Source organism: Pristiophorus japonicus, chromosome 11, assembly GCF_044704955.1.
Source record: "Pristiophorus japonicus isolate sPriJap1 chromosome 11, sPriJap1.hap1, whole genome shotgun sequence".
Lineage (NCBI taxonomy): Eukaryota > Metazoa > Chordata > Chondrichthyes > Pristiophoridae > Pristiophorus > Pristiophorus japonicus.
Genome location: NC_091987.1, coordinates 182,363,548 through 182,384,167, shown reverse-complemented (window position 1 = coordinate 182,384,167; position 20,620 = coordinate 182,363,548). Strand labels below are relative to the sequence as shown.

The 20,620-nt window shown below is 45.1% G+C and overlaps 1 protein-coding gene across 1 annotated transcript in view; it reads right to left on the bottom strand.

The window, feature by feature from the left end:
• Positions 1 to 6,282: 6,282 nt before the first annotated feature.
• esama (endothelial cell adhesion molecule a) overlaps positions 6,283 to 20,620 on the bottom strand; it is a 169,571-nt gene continuing 155,233 nt past the window's right edge. The window contains exons 5-7 of the mRNA XM_070894351.1: positions 13,588 to 13,710; positions 10,107 to 10,248; positions 6,283 to 8,178 (exon numbers count right to left, since the gene is read on the bottom strand). Of these exons, the coding sequence (XP_070750452.1) occupies positions 7,737 to 8,178; positions 10,107 to 10,248; positions 13,588 to 13,710 (707 nt within the window). The 3' untranslated portion in view covers positions 6,283 to 7,736. The remainder of the gene's footprint in view (positions 8,179 to 10,106; positions 10,249 to 13,587; positions 13,711 to 20,620) is intronic.

The window sequence follows — 20,620 nt, the reverse complement described above, 5'->3', positions numbered from 1 at the left end:
CATTTGAGCACAAAGCAAGTACTTCCGAATAAATGGTCAGAAGTGACCCACCGAGAAGTGTGTGTTTGAGAGGAAGGATATTGTTGTTACTGGCTTAAGGTGGCTGCTCCTCGGTCAGAGCTGAGCATCAACATACTGATATGTCCTTACTATACAGTATAAATGCACACGAGGCCCATACTTGAGAGAAGGTCACTCTGTGACCAGTTACCTTTATTACCAAGACCTCAAGTGACGAAAGTGGGTGGAGCTTCCCCTTTTATACCTAAAAGTCCAGGTTAGGAGTGTCTCCCACAAGTTCACCCCCTTGTGGTCAATGTTCTCAAGGTGTACAACTTAGGTCAGCTTATACATGGGTTACAATGATATTTGAATACATGACATCACCTCCCCCCCACCAAAGTCTTATTGGGATCACAGGTTAAGTCTCTCTGGTGGTTTACGCTCCCTTGTAGAGTGCCTGAGTTGGGGCTCCGGTTGTTGGGCGCTAGCCTGAGTGTCTGCTGTTTGCGGTGCCTCAGGCCTGTTCGGACTGCCCACAGTGACTGGGTTCTCCTCCACTTGGTTCCGGTGTTCGGTAACCTGTGATGGAGTAAACTCTACGTCGTGTTCTTCCTCTGCTTCTTCTATGAGGTTGCTGAACCTCCTTTTAGTTTGATCCACGTGCTTGCGGCAGGTTTGTCCATTGGTAAGTTTAACTACCAAAACCCTATTCCCCTCTTTGGCAATCACAGTGCCTGCAAGCCATTTGGGCCCTGCAGCGTAATTAAGGACAAAAACAGGGTAATTGACATCAATACATCGCGACCTCGCATTCCTGTAATGGTAGTCACATTGTGACTGACCCTGCTCTCAACAATTTCTTTCATAGCAGGGTGTATAAGGGATAACCTGGTTTTGAGCATCCTTTTCATTAGCAGCTCTGCGGGTGGAACTCCTGTGAGCGAGTGTGGTCGGGATCTATTGGCCAACAGGAGGCGTGATAAGTGGCTTTGTAGGGAACCCCCTTGGATTCTGAGCATCTCCTGTTTGATTATCTGCACTGTTCGTTCTGCCTGGCCGTTTGAGGCCGGCTTGAACGGTGCCGTTCTGACATGGTTGATTCCATTGCCTGCCATGAAGTCCTGGAATTCAGTGCTTGTGAAGCATGGGCCATTGTCGCTGACCAAGACATCCGGTAGACCATGGGCAGCGAACATTGCCCGTAGACTTTCTACCATGGCAGAGGATGTGCTTGAATTTAAAATGGCACACTCAATCCATTTGGAGTAGGCGTCTACTACAACCAAAAACATTTTTCCTATGAAAGGACCTGCGTAGTCCACATGGATGCGTGACCATGGCTTGGCGGGCCAGGACCAGGGGCTGAACGGGGCTTCCCTGGGTGCATTGCCCAGCTGAGCACACGTGTTGCACCTGCGAACACAAAGTTCCAGGTCTGCGTCTATCCCTGGCCACCAAACGTGTGACCTGGCAATTGCCTTCATCATGACAATGCCCGGTTGCTCATTGTGAAGTTCTCTGATAAACACCTCTCTGCCCCTCTGTGGCATGACTACTCGGTTTCCCCACAGTAGGCAATCGGCCTGAATCGACAGTTCATCGTTGTTCCTATGAAACAGTTTAAATTCCTCAGGGCATGTCCCGTACATGGCTGCCCAGTCCCCATTCAGGACACATTTCTTAACTAAAGACAGTAGCGGATCCTTATTTGTCCAGACTTTAATCTGACGGGCTGTCACAGGTGAGCCTTCACTTTCGAAAGCTTCAACAGCCAAGACCATCTCAGCATCATGCTCAGTTGCCCTCTCAGTGGTGGCTAGTGGGAGCCTGCTGAGTGCATCGGCGCAGTTTTCAGTGCCCGGTCTGTGCTGAATTGTGTCGTCATAGGCGGTTAAAGTAAGTGCCCATCTCTGTATGCGGGTTGATGCATTTGCATTTATGGCCTTGTTGTCAGCCAAAAGGGACGTTAGGGGTTTGTGATCTGTCTCCAGCTCAAATTTCCTGCCAAACAGGTACTAGTGCATTTTTTTTACTGCATATACACATGCTAGCGCTTCCTTTTCTACCATCCCATAGCCCCTTTCTGCCAGGGACAGACTTCTGGAGGCATAAGCTACCGGCTGTAACTGACATTCATATACTGCAACACTCACCCAACTCCATGGGACGACACATTGCACGTTAGAACAAGTTTCTTACATGGGTCATAGAACGTTAACAGTTTGTTGGAGCATAACAAGTTGCGTCCTCTATTAAAAGCTCTTTCCTGGCTGTCCCCCTACACCCAATCGTGACCTTTGCATAGGAGCACGTGTGGCGACAAAATAGTTCAGGAGCCCCATGAACGAACGCAGCTCCATCGTGTTATGGGGTCTGGGTGCTCTCTGGATCGCTTCCGTTTTGGACGCAGTGGGTCTGATCCCGTCTGCTGCTACCCTCCTCCCCAGGAATTCTACCTCTGGAGCTAAGAAGATGCACTTCGCCTTTTTCAGTCGCAGCCCTACCCGGTCCAGTCTGCGTAGCACCTCCTCCAGGTTGTGGAGGTGTTCTTCAGTATCGCGACCCGTGACGAGGATGTCGTCTTGAAAAACCACTGACCTTGGAATTGACTTGTGGAGGCTTTCCATATTTCGCTGAAAGATCGCAGCGGCCGAATGAATCCCGAACTGGCATGTGTTATAATCAAACAACCCCTTGTGTGTCGTGATGGTGGTCAGCTTCTTCGACTCACTCGCCAGCTCCTGGGTCAGATAAGCTGAGGTCAGGTCAAATTTTGAAAAAAGTTTGCCACCGGATAGCGTCGCAAAGAGGTCCTCCGCTCTCGGTGTCGGGTACTGGTCTTGGAATGACACCGGATTGATGGTGGCCTTGTAATCGCCACATATCCTGACTGACCCATCCGCCTTGAGCACCGGCACGATCTGGCTCGCCCAGTCACTGAATTCGACTGGCAAGATGATGCCTTCCCTCAGCAAGCGGTCCAATTCGCATTCTATCTTTTCCCGCATCATGTACGGCACCGCTCTGGCCTTGTGGTGTACTGGCCTGGCTTCTGGGTTTATGTGAATCACTACCTTGGCCCCCATGAAAGTGCCGATGCCGGGTTGGAATAATGAGTCAAATTTGTCCAGGACCTGTGAGCATGATACTCGCTCCACAGAAGAAGTTGCATTGACATCGCCCCATTTCCAGTTCATGACAGCAAGCCAACTCCTCCCCAGTAGTGCAGGACCATCCTCCGGGAGAATCCAGAGTGGCAAACTGTTCTCCGAATCTTTGTGGGTCACGACTACCGTGGCGCTGCCTAGCACCGGAATGATCTCCTTTGTATATGTCCGTAGCTGTGCGTCAATCGGCAATAATTTTGGCCTCCTGGCCTTGGACACACACAACCTTTTGAACTGTTTGATACTCATCAGGGACTGGCTGGCCCCCGTGTCTAGCTCCATTAATACTAGGATGCCATTGAGGAGCACTTTCATCATTATCGATGGCGTCCCGGTATATGAACTGTATATGTGCTCCACATGAACTCACTGAACTTCAGCTTCCAGCGATTTCCCCCAGTATTCATTTGGCCTTGTCGGGCTTACATCGGGCCCGTCCTCCTCGTACATCAACCTGGCTGCAGGCTTCCTGCGCATACGCGCCAAGTGACCGCTGACGTTGCAGTTTCTGCAGGTATATTACTGATACCTGCAAGCTCTGGCTGGGTGTTTGCCTCCACACCTCCAGCATGAGCTGGAGGCCCCATTGTTGGAAACAAAAGATCCATTACCAGTCGATCGTCTCTGACGGTCTCTGTAACTGGCCTTAAGCGCACCATTAACAGGTGTTGATGGCCCCATTACTGGCCGCATTGTCCATTGTGATGGCATGAATCGCGTTCAGCTAGCCATTGTCTCTGTTGACTTCCCCCTTTGGGTTCGACTACATGCTGGGGCATGTCCGATTGCCTTTGTCTGCCGAGAGAACGGTGTGCACGTTAACAATGTTGACTCCCTGGTCGTTTGTCGCATTTGAGCCAAGATTTTTATCATACATCATTCTGGTCTCTTCCTCCCCTGAAATAAATGCCTGGACTATCAGAGCTGCTGCTTCCAAGGTCAAGTCTTTGGTCTCAATCAGTTTCCTGAAAACCCCAGCGTGCCCAATGCCCTCAATAAAAAAGTCTCACAGCATTTCCGCTCGCATGCATCTGGGAACTTACATAGGCTCACCAGTCGCCAGAGATCTGCCACGAAGTCAGGAACACTTTGTCCTTCTCGCCGCTGGTGCGTGTAAAACCGGTGTCTTGCCACGTACATGCTACTCGTCGGTTTAAAGTGTTCCTCGATCAACTTACTGAGCTCTTTGAACGTCTTGTCCGCTGGCTTCTCTGGTGCTAGAAGGTTCTTCATCAGGGAGTACGTTCAGGATCCACAAACCGTCAGGAGATGAACCCTGCATTTGTCAGCCGAATCCTGTCCCAATCATTCCTTAGTGAAAATATTTTGCTGTAGTCTCTCAATAAAGTCGTCCCAATCATCACCAACACAGTACCTCTCTTCTTTGTTGCTAGTGGCCATGCTCGTATGGTTTAAATCCCAGTTTCTCGTCGCCAATGATATGTCCTTACTATACAGTATAAATGCACACGAGGCCTATACTTGAGAGAAGGTCACTCTGTGACCAGTTACCTTTATTACCAAGGACTCAAGTGATGCAGGTGGGTGGAGCTTCCCCTTTTATACCTGAGAGTCCAGGTTAGGAGTGTCTCCCACAAGTTCATCCCCTTGTGGTCAATGTTCTCAAGGTGTTAAGCTTAGGTCAGCTTATACATGGGTTACAATGATAGTTGAATACATGACACATACGGCAGCTGGTACCCAAAGTTACAGGGGCTTCCCAGCTGGCAAACTGTAGCAGCACTTTCCGTTAACAGAGAAAGCAGTGAAGCTCTCGGAAACAACGCTGATCCTGCTGCCCTTCCTTCAGGATGACTTCCACGAGAGAAGGCCTTGGCCTTAGCAGGAATATTGCCCAACTAATCCACCGCCCCTGATCTTCCAGTATATAGAGCGTTATTTTTCATTTTAGTTGCTTTTATGAAACTCCTTGAATCCTAATAGCTCTCCTCATCAATAAGGATGTGCTCTAGCTGAACAAATAACCACAGCATGAAATGATTGTGTTTGAAAATTGTGTTCATGTTACAGAAGGTTTCTGACAGTGTAACTGTGGTGTCTTTTAAAAGGTATTTTTTGGCCAGCAACAAAATGGATATGCTGATTTCCCCAAGGGGCCCAGGCTTTAGCCTCTTGGTCTCTTTCCGAACTATTCCACAGTGTTGCAGTAGCAGGCTCACTTTGGCATAGATATTAATTTTCGTTTGCTAGGTGGAAAACATTGAAGTCAATGGAAAGGGTTTGAGCTAATCTGCGATTGCCAGGATAAGATATTAAACCGAGGCCCCGTCTGCCTTCTCGGGTGGATGTAAAAGATCCCATGACTATTGTGAAGAAGAGCAGGGGAGTTATCCCCGGTGTCCTGGCCAATATTTATTTCTCAACCTACATCACTAAAACAGATTATCTGGTCATTATCACATTCCTGTTTGTGGGAGCTTGCTGTGTGCAAATTGACTGCCGTGTTTCCCACATTACAACAGTGACTACACTCCAAAAGTACTTTATTGACAAGTAAGGCTCTTTGGGACGTCCTGAGATCATGAAAAGTGCTATATAAATGCAAACATATATTCTTTGCAATTAAATTAAAATATTAAAGGCCCAAAATCGGTGAAACCCAAGGCCCGCCCAAGTGCCGCCCAAAGGACCGCCGATGGCCACTGAGAGACCGGGCAGTACTTTGCCAGGAAGATTCCACTAAAAGTGGTGGCAGTACCGCCCGGCAGCAAAATAACAGGTTACCCGCTGTCAATCTGGGCAGCAGCGGGCGGGAGCTCTCATTCTCGGCCGCCCAAGTGCCGGCGATGATATAGTCGGGCCTCGGGAGGGTGGAAGACCTGAAAATAAAAATCATTACAAAGAAAAACCCACCGGAACACCTTCAGGGAACCCCATCCAAGTAAGTCGCTGCAAATCTTTTTTTAAAGATGTTCACTAACCTTTTTTGCAGGTCTTGTTACCTACTGTTGGGGTTAGACCAGCCTCCACGCAGTGGTCCCTTGCCCCTGCTGGCACCGACTCCCGCCCCGCACCAATCTGGCAGCTTGGCGGGCGGGAGGTCACTTACGCTACTTGGCCGCCAGCAGCCGTTAGCGTGCGATTCCTGGCAGTACTCCCCTCCCGCCCGCTCCAGCCTGAGTGCAAACTGGTACAGAGAGGAGACCGGAGGCAAAACTCAGCTGCAGTCGGCGGCAGTCGGCGGTAAGACCACCAATATCGGGGCCTATAACTCCACCATAGATTGAGGGGAAACTGACTAATCAAGTTCATGGAAATGTAATTGAAACAAAACGACAGGTACAGGCCAGTCAAAAATATAACTGGAGAGTAAGCAGTTAACCACTTCATTCCGAGAGGCTCTTGAGGTCTCCCACAATGGTGGTCCAGAGCCCTTGTCTGTCATGTCCCACACAACAAGTTGCCAACCTTATATTGGCAGCCACCCCAATCTTGGCAGGCTGCTCCCTACAAATAGATGAAGAACTATCACAAATAGGAACAGGAGGAGGCCATTCAGCCCCTTGAGTTTGCTCCACCATCAGATCATGGCTGAGCTGTACCTCAACTCCATTTACTCACCTTAGTTCCCTTACCTAACACAAATCTACCGATCTCAATTTTGAAAGCTCCAATTGTCCCAGCAACCACAGCCTTTTGGGGGAAGAGAGTTCTAGATTTCTACTAATCTTTGTGTGAAAAATTGCTTCCTGATTTCTCTCGTAAATGGCTTGATATAATGTAAAGATGATATCCCCTGGGACTTGATCCCCCAATCAAAAGAAATAGTTTCTGTTTATCTAGCTTATTGAATCCTTTCAACATTTTATAACACCTCGATCAGATCACCCCTCAATCTTCTATACTCCAGGGAATACAAGTCAAAGGGGGTCATCTCCCAGGTTGGCTTCTTGCATAACCCAAAAGCTGAAGTGCCACTGACAAGAGGTTGAGGAGCTGGTCGCCTGGCTGTTGTCTCATCGGGGAATGTTGTGTGACTCAGAGAAAGTCCATCACAAGGGAGAAAATACTAACTAACTAAAAGAAAATGATACATTGCCACCTGTAATATAAATCAGTAGTCACATCTCTCCTGGGTTAAACCAGTCTGGATTTCGCTTCATTGTCAACTGATGAATGCAACAAACCACTACCTTGTATGGGCATAGCTTAAACTGCAGATTAATCTTCTTCAAAACGTGCCATATTTTGAACAGAGATGCTATAGGCATAGAAGCACAGAACCAGGATGAGATGGGAATAGTTTGAACCACAGCTGATACTATAAAGGATTCGGTCTCGAGCAACTGTGATGTTTGAGGTACAAGTGGGATGCCAGGTTAAAAATGGCCTCCGATTCATCAGTCCAACATATGGGCCAATTTTCTCATTTCAGGTTTTCTAGTTGAAAAAGTTTCAAGAAGTGGTTGCAGGACTTCGGGGTATAGTTTACACCCAATGTTGCATTCGTAATATTTCACCATAAATGGTGCCCGTCTGAAGCCCTATTCTTTGGTCATCAATGTTGCAGGATTTCCATGCGCCATGGTTACCGTTGAATTGCTCCTACACTAGTGATCCGGCTTGGCTCTGGGCTGGCACCATGACAGCCACAGCCCCCATTCTGGCAAGGTTTGATGGCGTCATCGAGGATAATGGGGCTGCCTCCCTCGGTGCCTGTGGCCGAGCTCCATTCTGCCACTTCGGGGAAGGATTAGAGTAGTGAGTGTTAATTGTCGATGTGTAAGGAGGCGCTGACTGGCCAGATGAGCTTCTCGTCAGGGTGTTGCCCTCTGACCTTTGGGCATTGTGCGGGCGCTTGTAACTTCCAGGGTTGCTAACACCCACAGCAGTGATGGTTGAAGCGGTGTCTGATAACGGCTTGGTGGGATACGCTTTGTACGCATGCATGGTGCTGTTCACTGACGACAGTGTGCCATTTTTTGAGATGATATCAGAGGTCCCATTCTTAGCCCATGTGTTTCCTGTTGGCGGTTGTGCATCCTCCCTGTGACCAAAAAAAGATTGATTTTATATTCAGAGAATTTTGTTTGTAACAGTCAAAGTATAACGCCCTCCACAGAGATGACCATTTGCCTCGATTCATTTGTTCTCATCATGACCCTCAATACACTCCACACATTATTCTATGCTTACATATCCAAACGAAACAATCTGAAAAGGTGTAGTTTAGTGACTGGGTTGCACCAAGAGCCAAGAGTTAGGACAGGAAAACCTCATGGGTTAAGCTTTCTTTTCTCTGCTTGCTAATAGCCGTCCTCATATTTCAGAAATGAAAATGTATGAAACTTCCATTTAGCATATGTATGTAATCAACGAAAGGGCAGTGTTGCCAGCACTCAATTCCTTGACTCTTCCCATGATTTTCAGGTGTGGATTCTTATGACTCATGCAAGAAATTGAATAAGAAATTGCAATGTTCTTAACTTCTTGCATGACTCACAAACTGTCCAAAAAAAATTCACTTCCAAAAACTTCAGGGCGATTAAGCGAGTCAAAATATGAATATAATCAAGCAAAGGCGTCAGACTTTACAGGACAGCTTCGATTCAAATCAGCTCGTGACTCACTGGCTGATAAGGCACAGTTTCACATTCAGTCGTTAGACTGAAGCTGACACAACTTTCATCACTGCCAGACGATGTGTGTTGGTAGAAGTGATCCGGCCAAAGTGAGGTGAGAGTTGGTGGCTTCACAGTATAGGGGTTTTTACTAGAGCTAGAATCCGGTTTGTTTTTTGCAGAATGTGGTACAAATCTTTTGTGAACATTCTACTGTAACCAGAACATGAACAGCAACAAATCATTCAGTGAGGTTATTGGTGTCTACAATCTCACAGTAAAATACTCTGGTGTGTATGAATGAATGGGATAGTCCATACTGTGGGCAACAGATGCATCCACAGGGCTACAATGTGTATATGTATGCAGAGATCCTCCGTGCAAGACCATTCAATGCAACTGCAATTCTCAACCATTGCAATTTTAGTATTTAAAGATCTTTACCATCTGTTTTCCTTTTATTGTCCACATTATTGCCTGGTCGGAGCGCGGACTGCTTCCAGTTAGTGCCGCACTGGGAGCTGAGGGTGAGTTGCTTTTTTAAAAGATATAGAAAATAATAATGAGGATGGATGTAAAATGCTGCAGAAGCCAGATTAAGTATCTGGTTCCATTCTGCTGAAAGTAGTAGAATGCTTCAGTATTCTCCAGCGTGGAGGCCCCGCCCTGCGTGAGAACACCAGCGGCAGGTTGGGACCATAAAAGGAGAGGTGAGCAGCCTCGGGAGCAGCGTGGATGCATACTACTCCAGGGAGCAGCGCGAGCTGGTGCAGGAGGGCGACGGCAGCGAAGAGTGATGTCATCAAGGTCCAGGTCGGTGATTGGAGCGTGGGCAGATACAGCGAGAGCGGCGAGATTAGGGCAAAGGAGCGGTGAGAGACTGTGGAGGAATGTGATCGGGGCCCAGGGGAGGCGTGAGTTCGGGGCCAGGGGCCCAAGGGCAGCATGGGCCAGACCACACTGCAATATGTGTGCGCACTAGGTCCGTGCAGCAGAGCTGGTCTCCGGTCGTCTTGGGTAACTCTTGCCACTGGACCAAGATCTAGCTCTATCAAGCCTGTGTGGTGGCTGGTGTGCAACGGCCACCACACGTTAAAAAAATCCACACACAGGCGTCTTCCACCCTTCAGGATGTAGTTCGGGTCCTTCATTCAAAACACCTGTGAACTCATCCTTTTTTGGCGTGGAAACAAGTCATCCTTGTTTTGAGGGACCGCCTATGGTGACGATTGCCCACATCCAATTGCTTGGTCTCGTGAGGCCCCTTGTATGTTTTTCCCAACTAATGGAGGAAGGCAGATTGATTCTGTGTCCTGGGCCCCGAAGAGTCTCTTGGAGATTCACAATTACTTACTTTATCTCATTAGCTATATCTTCCTCTTTTTCTGTTTTTCTCTTCCTTCGATACATGCAGAAGCAAACGACAATAGAAATAATCAAACATATTCCAAGGAGCACGGCAATAATGGCTCCGGCAATGATCCCAGCATTACTTGCTGCGGAAAGAAGAGACATTTAAAAGAAGATGAATTATTATTTTTTGACAGTATTCAAATCACAAGAGAAATAGTCAGGATCGTGTTGTAAATCCAATAATGGGTTGCCAATTTAAAGTTAAATACGTGATTGTGCATTCTTCGAGAGATAGAAGGCTGGAAATGACTATCTGCGATGGTGTTGAACGAATGCTTAGCATCTCAGAATCCCCATCATGCATGACATCCGATATCGCCAGGTATTGCGTTTTCAAACCCTACACTACTACCACCCAACCTGGGGGCAGGATAGAAGGGGGTAGGTAGTTGGGGGGGAGGGATGATTGGTGTTGGAACTTCATCTCACATCCCCAAAAATTCCTGCACAGTCACTCTTTCCCTCATGTGATGGCTAACAATCTATTCCATTGACCTCTCAATCCTTTATATTCAAGGGTCTGTGACAGACAGAAAGGAAAAGGAGGTGGGGTAGCTCTGTTAATAAAGGGTGAGATCAGTGCGTTAGTGAGAAATGATATTGGATCAAAAGATCAAGATATTGAATCAGTTTGGGTGGAGATAAGGAATAATAAGGGGGAAAAGTCGATGATGGGCGTAGTCTATAGGCACCCTAATAGTAGCTACACTATTGAACAGAGTATAAATCAAGAAATAATGGAGGCTTGTAAAAAAGGAACGGCAATAATCATGGGCGATTTTAACCTTCATATTGCTTGGACAAAGAAAATTGGCCAGGGTAGCCTTGAGGAAGAGTTCATAGAGTGTAACCAGGATAGTTTCCTTGAACAGTACATTGCGGAACCAACCAGGGAGCAGGCTATCTTAGATCTGGCACTGTGTAATGAGACAGTATTAATAAACAATCACTACTAAAGGATCCTCAAGAATAGCATGGTTGAATTTCAAATTCAGTTGGAGGGTGAGAAAGTTGGATCTCAAACCAGCGTACCAATCTTAAACAAAGGAGACCACAAAGGTATGCAGGCAGAGTTGGCTAAAATGGACTGGGAAAATAGATTAAAGTGTACGGTTGATGAGCAGTGGCAGACATTTAAGGAGATATTTCATAACTCTCAACAAAAATATATTCCAATGAGAAGGAAAGACTGTAAGAGAAGGAATAACCATCCATGGCTAACTAAGGAAATAAGGGAGGGTATCAATTTGAAAACAAAGACATACAATATGGCCAAGACTAGTGGGAGGCCAGAGGATTGGGTAACTTTTAAAAGCCAGCAAAGAACGACTAAAAAAATGATAAAGAGAGGGAAGATAGATTACGAAAGCAAATTAGCACGAAATATAAAAGAGATCGTTAAAGATTCTACAGGTACATAAAAAGGAAAAGAGTGGCTAAAGTAAATGTTGGTCCCGTGGAAGATGAGACTGGGGAATTAATAATGGAGAAAAGGGAAATGACAGAGACTTTGAACAAATATTTTGTATCTGTCTTCACGGTAGAAAACACTAAAAACATCCCAATAGTGGATAATCAAGGGCCTACAGGGAGAGAGGAACTTAATACAATCACTATCACTGAAGAAGTAGTACTCGGTAAAATAATGGGACTAAAGGTGGCCAAGTCCCCTGGACCTGATGGCTTACATCCTAGGATCTTAAAAGAAGTGGCTGAGGAGATAGTGGATGCATTGGTTGTAATCTACCAATATTCTCTGGATTCTGGGGAGGTCCCAGCGGATTGGAAAACCGCAAATGTAACGCTCCTATTTAAAAAAGGAGGTAGACAGAAAGCAGGCAATTATAGACCAATTAGCCTAACATCGGCCGTTGGGAAAATGCAGGAGTCCATTATTAAGGAAACGTTTGGAAAAGCATGATTCAATCAAGCAGAGTCAACATGGTTTTATGAAAGGGAAATCACGTTTGACAAATTTGTTGGAGTTCTTTGAGGATACAATGAGCAGGGTCGATAAGGGGGGACCAGTGGATATGGTGTACTTGGATTTCCAGAAGGCATTCGATAAGGTGCCACATAAAAGGTTATTGCATAAGATAAATATTCACGGGGTTGGGGGTAATATCTTAGCATAGATAGAAGATTGGCTAACTAACAAAAAACAGAGAGTCGGGATAAATGGGTAATTTTCCGGTTGGCAAACAGTAACTAATGGGGTGCCACAGGGATCGGTGCTAGGCCTTCAACTCTTTACAATCTGTAATAATGACTTGGATGAAGGGACCGAGTGTAATGTGGCCAAGTTTGCTGATGCTTCAAAGAAGGGTGGGAGAGCAAATTATGAGGAGGACACAAGAAATCTGCAAAGGGATATAGACAGACTGAGTAAGTGGGCAAAAATTTGGCAGATGGAGCATAATGTAGGAAAATATGAGGTTATCCACGTTGGCAGAAAAAAATAGAAAAGCAAATTGTAATTGCTGCAGTACAGAGGGACCTGGGGGCCCTTGTGCATGAAACACAAAAAGTTAGTATGCAGGTACAGTAAGTAATCAGGAAGGCAAATGGAATGTTGGTCTTTATTGCAAGGAGGATGGAGTATAAAAGCAAAGAAGTCCTGCTACAACTGTACAGGGTATTGGTGAGGCCACACCTGGAGTACTTTGTACAGTTTTGGTCTCCGTATTTAAGGAAGGATATTTTTGCATTGGAAGCTATTCAGATAAGGTTCACTAGGTTGATTCCAGAGATGAGAGGGTTGACTTATGAAGATAGGTTGAGTAGGTTGGGCCTATACTCATTGAGTTCAGAAGAATGAGAGGTGATCTTATCAAAACATATAAGATAATGAGGGGACTCGACAAGGTGGATGCAGAGAGTATATTACCACTCACAGGGGAAACTAAAACTAGGGGACATAGTCTCAGAATAAGAGACCGTCCATTTAAAACTGAGATGAGGAGGAATTTCTTCTCTCAGAGGGTTGTAAATCTGTGGAATTCTCTTCCCCAGAGAGATGTGGTGGCTGGGTCATTGAATATATTTAAGGCAGAAATAGACAGATTTTTGAGTGATAAGGGAATAAAGGGTTATGGGGAGCGGGCAGGGAAGTGGAGCTGAGTCCATGATCAGATTAAATAGCGGAGCAGGCTCGAGGTGCCAAATGGCCTTCTCCTGCTTCTATTTCTTATATTCTTATCTTATGTTCTTTTCTTCACACTAACTAGTCTGACTTTGAAAGGCACCACATACTGAGGAGAGATTAATTTTTTTGGGGGGGACAAAAATTTATTGACATTGTTATGGAAAAAAAATGTCAAGTTCATGTGTTTGAGTAGGCAGAGCATCAATCTTGGATCAACTAAATTCACAAATTTTCCCAGTATTTATAAAGAGACAACCCCTTCCAATATAGTACTTACAAATCATCACATCCATCTGTATTGAGCATGATGCATTCCCTGCCTTATTTGCAGATTTGCATGTATATACTCCAGACATCTCCTTGCTGATGTTGGCCAATGTCAGTGTTCCCATTCGGAGGTCTATAAAACAATCACTACAATTAAAAACTCATAAACCGACATAAACCCCAACTGTGTGACCGACTCAAGTGGCCAGCAGAGGCGAGGGGCAGCATGGACCAGCCCACACTGCGATAAGTGTGCGCACTAGGTCCGTGCAGCAGAGCTGGTCTCCAGTCGTCTTGGTTAATTCTTGCCACTGGACCAAGACCTAGCTCTGTCAAGCCCGTGTGGTGTCTGTGTGCAACAGCCACCACACGTTAAAAAAATCCAAGCACAGGCATCTTATCACAGCATGCTAAGTAGTTAGGGACCTGGAATGTCAGGTCCTTCATTGAACTCATCCCTTTTTGGTGTGGAAGCAAGTCATCCTCGATAAGAGGGCCCGCCTAAGAAGAAGATATTCCAGTGGGTCAGGTCACTTGTATCGAACCCAAGTGAACCAAATTTCTGTCTATTCATTCTCACTACAATGGCATTAGATTATGGATGAGAAACAATCCTTCTGTTCTATTTAGCTGCTTCCTGTTTAGAATCTATCACACAAGTTTCCTGGCCTGGTGAGCTACTCCTATTCAGGCCCAGGAAAATATATTTTATTGATCATTAACCTGCATGGATTAGGGCAAGTAAAAGTTATAGGAAATCTTGAGATCAGGGCTTTATGGCCACTGATGGAGGTCCTCACAGGCCTCGAGGTGCCCAGCAAGCAAAAACCCAGGAACACCTCCTCCTGCCTCATTTGCAAGCCTGCAATGAGCCTGTAACTACTGCGGCTGTGGAACCAGCTCTACCTCCAACCTGGAAAGCCATAGAAATCCTGGGGAAACAAAGGGAGGTTTAGAAATCCATCCCATTTACCTGACCTTTGCCCCAAGAGTTCCCCAGAGGTTAAAGTTCAAGTAAATCGATGCCCATAATCTGTGTTAGAAACGCATTTTTCTATTACTCGTTCACCAGGAACCAAGCCTACACCCCGCTATTACTTCATATTGTACAGAATTCCAATAGGCCAGCTCATTCCATTTACTCCCATTATGTTCAATTCTAGATAAACTTGTACTGGATCCAAAAGTCTTTGCCCAGCAGAGAATTCCAAAACACATATCAAATTGCTCAAAATTACAGAAATGACCCCCAATGTTTACAAAGTTCTTCTGCTGTTGGGTGTGGTTAACCAACCAAAGCGAGATCCGGATATCTGCGCTACAATATATCCTAGCTCCAAACTCGCAGTTATGGTGAACTTGCAGCTAAATTGTTTAAATTATTCTCATTGCATGTCACAGTAAATGCTCCCACCTTGGAACTGGTACAGATCTGGACTAGGCAGTTGGAGACTTGAGCTTGATATCAAAACCGCCTGATCCAAAATCCAATAAACCTAACCTAGAACAAATTTCAATATATGCATTGAATGCCAATGGTCTGTCAGTAAAGGCTTCCTTCAGACCCACAGGATTAACATTGTTTCCTGATTTTCCCGTGCTGAGCATTAGAGAAAAAAAATCTACTTTTTATTAGCTGGTCATTATCACATTGCTGTTTGTGGGAGCTTGCTGTGTGCAAATTGGCTACTGCATTTCCAACATTACAACAGTGATTACATTTCATTGGCTGTAAAGTGCTTTGGGACATCCTGAGGTCATGAAGAGGCAAGTCTTTCTTTTCTTTCATGATCAGTTACTGGATCATTAAGGAACATGTCTACAATGTCTACAATATCATCAACATCCTATGAAAAATTCTAATAGTTAACCTGAAGAATGCCTTCAGGGATTTTTCTGCAGATATTTTTGGAAATATACCTGAAGAGCAACTGATGAACGCATTAGAGGGGCTTTCTGGGTGGAGACACTTAGCACCCTGTGAGGGAGCTGCATTAATAACAGGAATCATTATCATGAATACATCAGAATCAATTGTGCAAATTGATTCAACTCCTCACACTGATGGGCCCTGAGCCAGCATACTTAAAAAAAATCTTGCAAAGTCGACAAAGAAAAGGAAATATTTATAAGTCTGCACTAGGTTTTAATTAAAATAGGATACCGATGGAGAGACTGCGGGGCTCTATACATCTGAATCATTGTACTAAACCACAACACGTAAGCAGTTGTACAGAACCTTTCGAAAAGTATCAAACAGGTTCTGACGAAAGGTCATCCACCCGAAACAATAGTTCAAGATGAAAAATGTTGGTGTTGGTGTTTTCTATGCCCCAATGTACAAAGTTGACATACCTCCTTTCTCCCATTTTGTCTATTTTCACCTGTTTTGAGTCAAGGAAGGAAACACAAATAGCGGTTTTGATAGAGTAAATACATTTTCAGTGGCAGAAGGGTCGGTAACCAAAGGACACGGATTTAAGGTAATTGGCAAAAGAACCAGAGACGAAATGAGGATTTTCTTTTAACGTATTACATAGAAACATAGAAAATAGGTGCAGGAGCAGGCCATTCAGCCCTTCTAGCCTGCACCGCCATTCAATGAGTTCATGGCTGAACATGAAACTTCAGTACCCCATTCCTGCTTTCTCGCCATACCCCTTGATCCCCCTAGTAGTAAGGACCTCATCTAACTCCTTTTTGAATATATTTAGTGAATTGGCCTCAACAACTTTCTGTGGTAGAGAATTCCACAGGTTCATCACTCTCTGGGTGAAGAAGTTCCTCCGCATCTCGGTCCTAAATGGCTTACCCCTTATCCTTAGACTGTGACCTCTGGTTCTGGACTTCCCCAACATTGGGAACATTCTTCCTGCATCTAACCTGTCTAACCCCGTCAGAATTCTAAATGTTTCGATGAGGTCCCCTCTCATTCTTCTGAACTCCAGTGAATACAAGCCCAGTTGATCCAGTCTTTCTTGATAGGTCAGTCCCGCCATCCCGGGAATCAGTCTGGTGAACCTTCGCTGCACTCCCTCAATAGCAAGAATGTCCTTCCTCAGGTTAGGAGACCAAAACTGTACACAATACTCCAGGTGTGGCCTCACCAATGCCCTGTACAACTGTAGCAACACCTCCCTGCCCTTGTACTCAAATCCCCTTACTATGAAGGCCAACATGCCATTTGCTTTCTTAACCGCCTGCTGCACCTGCATGCCAACCTTCAATGACTGATGTACCACGACACCCAGGTCTCTTTGCACCTCCCCTTTTCCTAATCTGTCACCATTCAGATAATAGTCTGTCTCTCTGTTTTTACCACCAAAGTGGATAACCTCACATTTATCCACATTATACTTCATCTGCCATGCATTTGCCCACTCACCTAACCTATCCAAGTCGCTCTGCAGCCTCACAGCATCCTCCTCGCAGCTCACACTGCCACCCAACTTAGTGTCATCCGCAAATTTGGAGATACTACATTTAATCCCCTCATCTAAATCATTAATGTACAGTGTAAACAGCTGGGGCCCCAGCACAGAACCTTGCGGTACCCCACTAGTCACTGCCTGCCATTCTGAAAAGTACCCATTTACTCCTACTCTTTGCTTCCTGTCTGACAACCAGTTCTCAATCCATGTCAGCACACTACCCCCAATCCCATGTGCTCTAACTTTGCACATCAATCTCTTGTGTGGGACCTTGTCGAACGCCTTCTGAAAGTCCAAATATACCACATCAACTGGTTCTCCCTTGTCCACTCGACTGGAAACATCCTCAAAAAATTCCAGAAGATTTGTCAAGCATGATTTCCCTTTCACAAATCCATGCTGACTTGGACCTATCATGTCACCTCTTTCCAAATGCACTGCTATGACATCCTTAATAATTGATTCCATCATTTTACCCACTACCGATGTCAGGCTGACCGGTCTATAATTCCCTGTTTTCTCTCTCCCTCCTTTTTTAAAAAGTGGGGTTACATTGGCTACCCTCCACTCTATAGGAACTGATCCAGAGTCAATGGAATGTTGGAAAATGACTGTCAATGCATCCACTATTTCCAAGGCCACCTCCTTAAGTACTCTGGGATGCAGTCCATCAGGCCCTGGGGATTTATCGGCCTTCAATCCCATCAATTTCCCCAACACAATTTCCCGGCTAATAAGGATTTCCCTCAGTTCCTCCTCCTTACTAGACCCCCCGACTCCTTTTATAACCGGAAGGTTGTTTGTGTCCTCCTTCGTGAATACCGAACCAAAGTACTTGTTCATTTGGTCCGCCATTTCTTTGTTCCCCGTTATGACTTCCCCTGATTCTGACTGCAGGGGACCTACGTTTGTCTTTACTAACCTTTTTCTCTTTACATATCTATAGAAAGTTTTGCAATCCGTCTTAATGTTCCCTGCAAGCTTCTTCTCATACTCCATTTTCCCTGCCCTAATCAAACCCTTTGTCCTCCTCTGCTGAGTTCTAAATTTCTCCCAAAAGGAAATTGAATAAATATTTGGAGAGAAAAAATGACAGGGCTATGGTGATGGAGCAGAGGAGTGGGAGTAATTGGATCGCTCAAACAAAGAGTCGGCACAGGCACAATGGGCCGAATGGCCTCCCTCTGTGTTGTATCATTCTATGATTCTATGAAGAGCTATGAAATGCAGTTGATTAAAACACTATCTTTTTATCCTTGGGACCAGGATTGAAATCCAGCCCAGAAAGATAGTATGAAAATCTTCTCTACCTCTGCTGTTGGACGAGGATCCATTTAAATGAGTGGGTATGAACCCAGAGTGCAAAATAAAATCTACTCATTCTTTGTCCCTAAATTCCGTCTTGCTCACAAATGTCTCGTTTGGGGATTAGAAAATTCTCAATGGAAATAACTCTTAGGTTATGGTTAAAGTACATAGTTGACGCAGGGTAGAGGGAAGTTAGTCTTGCACCTGGCCTGCGACATATCTGACCTGTGAGTGCTCGATGCTGCCATGAACATAAGAACATTTGAACATAAAAAATAAGAGCAGGAGTAGGCCATACGGCCCCTCGAGTCTGCTCTGCCATTTAATACGATCATGGCTGACCCGATCATGGACTCAGGTCCACTTCCCTGCCCACTCCCCATAACCCCTTATCCCTTTATCGGTTAAGAAACTGTCTATCTCTTTCTTAAATTTATTAAATGTCCCAGTTTCCACAGCTCTTTGAAGCAGCGAATTCCACAGATTTACAACCCTCTGAGAGAAGAAATTCCTCCTCATCTCAGTTTTAAATGGACGGCCCCTTATTCTAAGATTATGCCCCTTAGTCCTATACTCTCTGCATCCACTTTGTCAAGCCCCCTCATAATCTTATACATTGCGATAAGATCATCTCTCAATCTTCTGAATTCCAATGAGTAAAGGCCCAACCTACTCAACCTTTCCTCATAAGTCAACCCCCTCATCTCCGGAATCAACCTAGTGAACCTTCTCTGAATTGCCTCCAAAGCAAGTATATCCTTTAGTAAATATGGAAACCAAACTGCACGCCTCACCAATACCCTGTATAACTGTAGCAAGACTTCCCTGCTTTTATACTCCATCCCCTTTTCAATAAAGGCCAAGATTCCATTGGCCTTCTTATGAGTGGATACATTTCCTTTCAGTTGCTGGTTTTAGCAGACAAAGTTGGCATGAGAATAAAGCAAATTTCTCCTAATAATATTAGTAAGTGGAAGACAATGTCGTCATTGCTGACAAAAGCAGAAAACTGTTTTAGTCCCTGGCACTTAAACAAAGAGGATAGGTTGTATAAACTTAGTCCTTCCCTTCCCCACCAAAAAAAACATAGTACACAGAACAGCTTTTAGTATTAATGGTGTGTTGTCACGGAGTGTGCAACTCCAACAGATCGTGAACAAGGCTTCTCATGGTTACCCTTTCTCTTTCTCAAACTGATTGAAGCTTCGTGCCATTAAGAAAGGTCCAGGTGCATTGGTTCAATCAACCGTGAGCAACCCTTTGATATCATATCATCCTGAAACATTAACCTTCCTAAACACCATGCTGCATTATAGCATTCATATGGATATTAAGTTAACAGGGAAATATAAAGTGAAGACTTTTGGACCTATCATCTAAAGAAAAAAAGAATACATAAAGTAGCTGATGTTGGAAATTGAGGTCACACCTTTTATGTTTTGTGTTTTCTTGCCAACATACCACTCAAGAAGAATTCCTTTTACCTATTCACCAAGCAAGAACTCCGGTCTAGTTGTCCATTGATTATCATCTGCAGTGAAGAGGTGAGGGGTGGCAAGGTATTTGCCCTCCATGATGAGAAGTCTAGTAATGGGAGACTTGATCCTTTGGTGGCAGACTCAATAATCTAACCCCTGAACGAGGCAAGTCCCCCGTATTCCTGAATGCTGTTAATAATCGATCAACCAGATTCTTTCATGTATGGAACCTGGAGTAGTAAACCAGTTGATGGGGCCTGGGATTAATCCCACTCAGCTCCAGAAAACTCTAAGACAATGCCCTTAAAGTGCTCTGTGCTTCCAGGTTGTGTTTTCTCGCTAGATAAACTTGACTCTTGCCCACGTCCCACCCTCTGCACCCAAGTTCTCCAGACATGGGCGAGTGTGCTGTGTCACTCCAGGAGAAGGCACTTCATATTAGGCAATGGTAAGCTGCATGAATTTCTCGTTAGTTTAGTCTGGAGATTTTAGGCATGGGAATGGGTTTCTGCACTTGCCTGGTACCATGATGGCCAAAAAGTCTCAAGGACCCTCTCAAACTAAAACAACACATTTCTGTGCTTATAAGTTGTGAAAGGATGGGAGCTGTAAGAGGAGGGAAATGCAGCTAGAAGATGTCCAAGGAAGCATAAAATTAGTTCATTTCTCCAAGAAAAATCAAAAGAAGTGACTCCCCTCAGTGATCTTGTGCTCAGCCAAACAGATCAGGAAATCCCCAAATGCCATCCCTTGATCTCATGGACTTATTCTCAGATTCCAACTAATGCCATTTTATTATCAGAGCAGTTTTTCCGATCCCTTAAAC